Source organism: Morone saxatilis, unplaced genomic scaffold (genome assembly GCF_004916995.1).
Source record: "Morone saxatilis isolate NCDOM2014 unplaced genomic scaffold, NCSU_SB_2.0 Contig24, whole genome shotgun sequence".
Lineage (NCBI taxonomy): Eukaryota > Metazoa > Chordata > Actinopteri > Moronidae > Morone > Morone saxatilis.
The window spans coordinates 10,990,530-10,998,613 of NW_023339807.1; the positions used below are offsets into that span (position 1 = coordinate 10,990,530).

At 40.1% G+C, this 8,084-nt stretch overlaps 1 protein-coding gene across 1 annotated transcript; it reads left to right on the plus strand.

Annotated features, from left to right (window-relative positions):
• Positions 1 to 1,895: 1,895 nt before the first annotated feature.
• Positions 1,896 to 5,754, plus strand: LOC118336590 (CCN family member 3-like). The gene is made up of 5 exons (XM_035673265.1): positions 1,896 to 2,092; positions 2,565 to 2,793; positions 2,904 to 3,158; positions 3,546 to 3,772; positions 3,978 to 5,754. The coding sequence occupies exons 1-5, from the start codon at positions 2,042 to 2,044 to the stop codon at positions 4,269 to 4,271; spliced, it is 1,056 nt and encodes a 351-aa protein (XP_035529158.1). The 5' UTR covers positions 1,896 to 2,041; the 3' UTR covers positions 4,272 to 5,754.
• The last annotated feature ends 2,330 nt before the right edge of the window (positions 5,755 to 8,084 follow it).

The window sequence follows — 8,084 nt, forward strand, 5'->3', positions numbered from 1 at the left end:
CCAGCTTCTCTAATGGCCAATTCATCTCTGCAATGTCTCTCAGTTAAACATAAAAGATGAGGCTGCCATCAACCACAGATTAATATCACAGAGCAAACCTCACCCTCAATACTGGTATTCCACAAATTAATATCACATACCTGCACTGTATATAGCCTACTACAGGCAGTACTTGTATATGATACAGGATGATTTAGCTGCAGGGGAACAATGACACCACTGATTTACAGATACTACAATTGTGTATTTTCCATTAAAATCCATCTGTCTGACACCTCTTTCAAACCTGGATTGAAGTAACGTTAAGTATTTGGCACCTGCTAGTGGCACTCTGGGAATTTAATACAGACCACTAGCAAAGCATCTGAGCCAAACAAACATTTGTTCCTCATTAAAGGAACATTGAATATTAGCACAGAAACAAAGCTAGACCCTCACCTTGGACCAGGTGTGTGCCGCTGTCCGTCATATTGAAGCGTCCACCATTAAACTCCAGGGCTATGGACGAAACTGGTCTGGTTATGATAACGACTTGGCTCATATTATTATCATAGTTCACCCTTTTAATGAAAAATGAGGCTCTCAAAGGTGAAGAAGGTCAGTTGAGTCCAACTGTTTGTGACTTCCAGGCTACCTTTCAGCTAGCAGTTAGCATTTTTCCAATTCTAAATGAAGTGCCTCTGTAGATGTGCGTATTGTCTTCTGTCTTATTGTTGTTTTTTCATTCGTTTTTTTCTTTTACAACAAATGTGTCCATTATGTCGCCTATTTTCACCCAACTTGGATTTTGTTTGTACATTCCTGATTGAGTTAGCCTGCCCTCTGAAGTCTGTATTACAACCGCAAGGTTAGCTGGCTAGTTGATGCCCAGAGTGGCTGCGAAAATAAAAGCATTATTAAGAGGAAAATATTGTTTTAAAGAGGCTCTAAACACACCTCTTAAGAATTCATTTGTCTTTTTTATCTTTTTATTTATTTATTTATTTGTAATTCAAATAATGCAATTTTATCTTTCTGAATCTGAATTAGTTATGGAGTTTTTTTAATATCCTACTAAATAAAGGAAGCAATTTCATATGTATGCCTGTAATGTAACATAATATTACATATTGATGTCCAGCTAACATGAAACATGTACATAAATGTATATTCACATTTACTCACCCTCACTTCCTCGCTCCAACAAAAATACATGCACACACATTTAGTGTCTGCCCCCTCTTCTATTCATGGATCCAGTCAGCTTCACCCCAAAATACATCCACATACCTCTGCTCAGGACAAACCATAACACATTTCTGACCAGATGTGTTGACCACAGTGTCAGCCTCCCACTGATCCAAGCTACTGATGAACCAAAGTTTCCACTGTGTAGCTATTTTAGGAACCAGTAACAATCCTACAGGGGATAACAGGGTTTTCCACTGTGACCTCCCAGGTGGGGTTCGGGGGGGAGAAAGGTCAAAGGGTTGCCACCCACTGTCAGTGGGACCAAAGTGAGGGAACCCCCAGACTCCATGTAATAACATAAACATCTTGGACTGCAAAGGGAATCCCCAATATGGATACTTCAATAGGAAAAAAGTGAAGTTAATGATTAAGTGATTAACAAATGTAGTTAAAAAAGTAGATAATTTACAGTAATTCATTATAAATTGGAGACCATGTATATTTTTTTGCAGAATGTGGCATTGTAAAGGCTAAAACCTCTCTCTGTATGTTTATGGTACCTCTTATCTTTGACAGGATCTCACAATAAAATGTGACTCTCATCTTCCTCCAGCACTCTGGGCGATCGCTCCAACATTCCTTCCTGTTTGTCGTCATGGTGCCAGCAGGACAGCTCTGCTATATAAGGCCCTCCTCTCCTGAGTCCTGAGCCAGAACGACAAAGAGATCACAACATTCTGCTACGCCACAGCCAGACAGGAGGGAAGATTCAACCCTGAACCAAAGGACTCAAATCAGCTCCAATACAGACAACTAACACTTTTTAGACTGCAGATATTTTTGATTCTGCTCTGCTTTACTTAACACAAAGATGACGAATCTGTCAGAGAAAGTTATTTTTGTCTTCTTCTTGACAACACAGGTAGGCATTACAGCTGGCTTATGTTGTGTTTTATATTGTAACACCGGGTAGTCTAATTACTCTGGATGTAAAGAGTTTCAAGATAATGACAATATTTTTAAAAAAGTTTTCAGTGTGGAAGTTCTTAGATTATTTTTCAGCCAATCATTTTAAGATTAGAAGAAGAGAGTGTTACTTTTGTAATTTTAATCACACCTCACTATATTACACTCTAATTTGCTTAAATTGATTAAAAGAAAATAACTTTTTAACCCCCATGTGTTTCAGTCTTTGTTTGCTATTCTGCTAATGCCAGCTTTTTTACAAGATATGGAAAAATTGCATTAATTTAAACAATGTTTGTGTTCTATGAGTTTTTTTTTTTGTCACTAAAGATGATTTTTCCCAGTTGTCAAGAACTAGCCATGTTGATTGGTTTAAACGAAAATAGACTTGTAAGACATGTAAAACACAAATTTTCTCTCCGACTCAGGTGTTTACACTAGCCTGGTCCCAGGTGTGTCCTCGGAGATGCCAATGCCCTAAGGAGCCCCCCATGTGTCTCCCTGGGGTTCCCCTGATCCTGGATGACTGCGCCTGCTGCTTGGTGTGTGCCCGTCAGAAAGGGCAAGCGTGCTCTGAAATGAACCCCTGTGACACACGTAAAGGGCTGCAGTGTGAATACGCGGCCGACATCCACAGGAGGACTGGCATCTGTGCCGGTGAGTGCGCCACGACACACACCACTGTATGCAGGATGTGCAACATATGTTAAATGCTCTGTTAGTTCTAAGGTGTAAAAACTTGTCTGTACTTTATCTTTTTTCTCCAGCTCACGAGGGAAATGTGTGTGTTTTGGACGGTTCCATCTATCAGAACGGCCAGACCTTCTTCCCTAGCTGTAAGTTCCAGTGTATGTGCCGTGATGGGCAAATAGCCTGTGTGCCGCGCTGCAACGTGGACGTGATGCTGCCTGGGCCGGACTGCCCCATGCCACGCAGGGTCCAGGTGCCTGGAGAGTGCTGCGAGAAGTGGGTGTGTGAGCCCCAGGCTGAGGCCAGTGCGCTGGGCGGCTTTGCCATGGCGGGTAAGTAGACTGGAAGAAGTGTGAGATGGGATGAAATACATTCCTCTTTGACGTTAGTATCACTACAGTGTCAGACGCAAGGTTGAGAGGTTATGTACATTTCTCTGACCTGATCAGGGAAAGGGAGCAGGAACCAAGGAAGGGTGGATAGGAGAGGATAGAGTTGAGAAAGGAGGAGGAAGCACAAAGGAAAGAGACAGTGTTGTCACTCCAGTCTGGAATTTGAAACAGAAATGTGATACATCAGTTTGCTGTCAGAATCAAGGAGTATGTAGCCAATAGATTTTCTTAGAGTGCATTTAAACTTTTATTTATCTACTTATTTTTACGAGAGGATGTGGTGATTTCTTTCTTCACGCTAACTCCTCTGTCCATCTGTTCATTCAGCCTATCGCCAGGAGGAAACAGTGAGCTTTGACAGTTGGGACCCCAGCCTGAACTGCATTGAGCAGACCACAGAGTGGGGCGCCTGCTCTCAAACCTGCGGCATGGGGTTGTCCACCAGGGTCACCAATAAGAACCGTCGTTGTGAGATGGTGAAGCAGAGCCGACTGTGTATGATCAGACCCTGTGACGACCAGCAGGACCAGACACTGATACCACTTTCACCAAAGGTACTTTTTTTTTCTTTAAACAACCTGGATGCTATATTATGTATACGTTTCTGCATTTGCTTAGACACCAGAAGCATGGGAATACATAAGCTACTCTACTTTTTGTATGGAGCCAGCAGGATTTTCTTAAAATCCTTAAAATCACATAGAATGGCAGAGATATAGTACACATTCATTTAATGAATGGCTCTTTCTTTCCCCACAGAGAGGCAGTAAGTGCCAGAGGATGGTGAGGAGTGACACAGCCGTCCACCTCTCCTACAAGAACTGCACCAGCGTCCAGGCCTACAAGCCTCGCTACTGCGGCTCCTGCACAGACGGCCGCTGCTGTACCCCCCACAGAACCAAGACCGCTGTGGTGGAGTTCCAGTGTGCCAAAGGCAAAACCACCAAGAGACCGGTCATGGTAATCCTGACCTGTGCCTGCCACAACCACTGCCCCCGAGAAAACACTGTGTGGCAGCCGTCAGAGCTGGGATACAGCGGCTTGAGGTTATAGAGTCACTCTGAGATCATAATGAGCTTATAATGAACAGTAAGTGAAGATTGTATCTCATGACTGTGTCTGTAAAACCAGGAATTCAGGGTTGCATTAACTCCAAAATTTTGATTAAAACAAGACTGTCCACAATATACAGTAAAATAGTCATAAAACTGTACAATCTATAGGCTTATAACTTGCAACATATCCACAGTAAAAATAAGATTATATCTGCTTATTATGGTCAGAATCCTTGTATTCATAAAATGAGAGTCTATTGAGGTTGAGATTGTCTCTCTCCTGGCGAGGGATTTAATTGTGTAACATCCTGTGGACAAATAAGTGTCATCTTCACTTAAGTAGAATCAAAGCACATAAACCTGGTGATATATTGATTCTCCCCACTTGTGAAGATCAGGTAGAGCATGCTGCCAACCATTTACAACAGGCTTGTGTTGGACAGTTGTTTTTGGGTGCTCTCACTTATTTGGAGGAGATTGTATGGTAACTTAAAACAGCCTCTATTCAAGAGATCAATTAGTATGAAGGTGTGCAGTCACAGAGTTGTGCAGACACACAGGAGTATCATGGTTGCTTGAAGCTTTCCAACCAGACGGTTTGAGTGACAGTTAGGGATGTTAGGCTAATCAGGTATGATTAAGAGTATTTTAGACAAAGAACATAAAACCACAGCGTGTTTTGTTCAGCCTAAATTATGTACGTCCTCTTTCAGAATAAATACAAAACACCTACTGTACTATGTATTTAAATCTCATCAATTAAAAATAGAAAGAGTGACAAAAGGGAAATAAAGGATTATAGGTTGAGCTGTTACCTTTTTCTGGCACTGCCATGGCAATTTTTCAACTATGGGACACATATTTGAAATAACTGGACTGTGTACTTTGACCTGGTCCGAACCAAGGGCTCAACATATGAAAGACAGCTCACTGTGGTGAATTAGTGTAATTTCTAACATCTGCCTGAAATCTTACCCCTGTTGTAAAATGGATAATGTCTATGCTCCCATCAATACATGCAAATGTATGGGGTTTTTCAGGTTTAAAAGGGATATTATTTCTCAGTTTTGTTTTGTTTTTTTCGTTTAAGGTAGTGCACATAAACAACAGCTATTTTTATAATGACAAAAGTTTTGTAAATACTTGCTGTATAGCTTGTTTGACTGAGTGTGTATGAAATACACAGCTTTAATCGGTAACAATGTAAACGTGGATTGCATATATTGGTATGTGGTATCGTTTTGCTAACTACTTGAATTATACTTCACTCTGCTTGTTCCTGTATCCGTCTGAATATAACTGCAAAACTTTTATTTTTTTTTTTTTTGAAAATAAATTTGTATTTTTTGTACCAAGGTTTTAATCTCTTTATTATATCCAATACTAAATCATTGTTTTCTTGATGCTGGTGGTGGGAAAAGAGCCTTAGGAAATCATGTTACAGTCCAGGTCTATGGAAGAAAAACTTAAGAATAAAGAGAAAGTAGTCTTCATGACTAAATGTTCAATAAATTTTGCATAAAGCATGTGGTTTCTCGTACAACCGGCTTCTCTCTCATTTGTGTGTGGCAAACCATTGCCCTACATCACACTGTTATGTTATAAATGCTGTTTTCATGTATGTGTTATGTAGATGTAGTCAGTCTGCATGTCAACTGTTACCTGATGCTAACAATATGGCTTCTCTACATTTATCACAATTGGACACTTAACACCAAATATAAAATCGAAATAATAAGATCACAGCACCAGATATATTTAACTGCATAAGAATAAAATACAAATTTCCCTTCTAATCCCTTTCCCTAGAAATGAACACACATCTTGAAAGTTTTCACACATCTGTATTTGGGGTAGACCTCTCCCTCTGGATTCCCTTTTAACAGTCCAGGATGTTCATGTTGTCATATGGGACCCAGGAGTTACCAAACTGTCCGAATCCCACTGACAGTGGGTGGTGACCCTTTGACCTCTCTCCCTGATCCTACCAGGAAGGTCACAGTGGAAAACCTTGTTATCCCCTGTAGGATTGCTATTGCTCCCTAAAATAGCTTTGCAGTGGAAACTTTAGCACATCAGAAGTTTTGGATCAGTGGGGGACCAACACTGTGGTCGACACATCTGGTTGCAGCTATGTTTTGGTGTCTGCTGAGCAGAGGTGTGTGGTAATGTTACATGTCGGTTATGTTTGTGGATCTAGGATTTGGAGCTCATTCTACTTTTGAATTCTCTTTACATACAGTATGTTAAGATTTAAGAGTTTTCATTAGTGGCATACCCCATTAAATAGCAATGTCTGTCTGTATGTTTGTCGTCTTTTAGTCCAGACTGAAATATTAGTATATAAGTATAAGTATTTGATGTAATTAAAATAAGTAAAATTTTGTACAGACAGTAATGGTCTTCAGAAGGTGAATCCTACCAACTTTGGTGATCCTGTGACTTGTCATGTACTGCCACCATGAGGTTGACCTTTTGGGGTTTGAGTGAAATGTCTCAACTATAGGATAGATTGTCATTAAAACTGGTACAGACCATAGAGTGTATATAGACTTTCATGTCTCCCTTCAGGATGAGGTGTAATAAAGTTAAACGCTTCAGTCTGCTAAACATGTTAGTATTCTCATTGTGGGCATGTTAGCATGATGTTAGCATTTAGTACAAAGCACAGCTGTGCAATACAGACTCACAGTGTGCTCCAATGCTACATACTGTGTAGATTAATTATTGTTTTACTCTGTGTTTGTATTTCACTCTAAATAAGAGGATCTCAAGAAATCCTTAAATACAAATGCATCCAAGAGGCAAAGTAAGCCTATACTGAATCGAGATACATTTTGCTTTGTCGAATGCATTGTTCCTTTTTGCATTATTCTCATTATTCTCTTTGAGAGGAAAACAGGCCTTATGATGAGATTCACACAGTGTGCGTGTTGAGAACTGTTTACTCAACTGGTTAGTTGACAGTATCTCTTAGTGAGAGGCTGAATAGTTGATAACTTAACTGAATGACGAACTGAGTGCTGGACTGCCTGGATGAGTGGTTGACTGATGGAGCTATAAAATATTAGAACAGCTGAGCAAGCAGCAGTTCAAAGTTCCTGACTGAAGTGTTTTCAGACCATGTATTTTTTTATTTTTGATGCCTCCCTGTTTGAGTTATGGGATGCTGCGAATGAGACAGAATCCTGCGCAAACCAGAACTGGCAGGTTTCTTCAGACATATTATAACACTTACGTCATCTATTGAACTACTGTGAAAGAATATTAAACCTGTTTTTTAGATATAAGTGGAATTGTGAAATCATATCATTGCGGTTAGTGGTGGAACTACTATACATAAAGTCTTGATTCAGTGCTGCTCATAGCCTGTTTGTGTTTACTGACATATAGATATCTGACTACTAAAACTGTAAAACAAATTATAATTATAATTGTGTAAATTCCTTAATTTAAGACATAAGTGTAATGTAAAACACACAACCAATGTAGAGACATCTCCATTCATAGCAGCAGGTCTTGAGGTGTCCAGTATTTGCATCTTAAAGGACCAGTGTGTGTGTGTGTGTATAGGTGTGTGTGTGCGTCTGTGTGTAGGATTTAGTGGCATCTAGTTGTGAAATTGCAGATTGCAACCAAAGGAAACCCCTTTATTTAACCAAGTGTGAAGGAGAACCTACAGTGGCTGCAAAACGCGTGACAGGCACTATCTACAGCGTTTAGTTTGTCTGGCTACTGTAGAAACATAACGGTTCATCATGGTAGAGGAGGACCCACTCCCTCTGTAGATAAAAATGGGTCATTCTAAGGT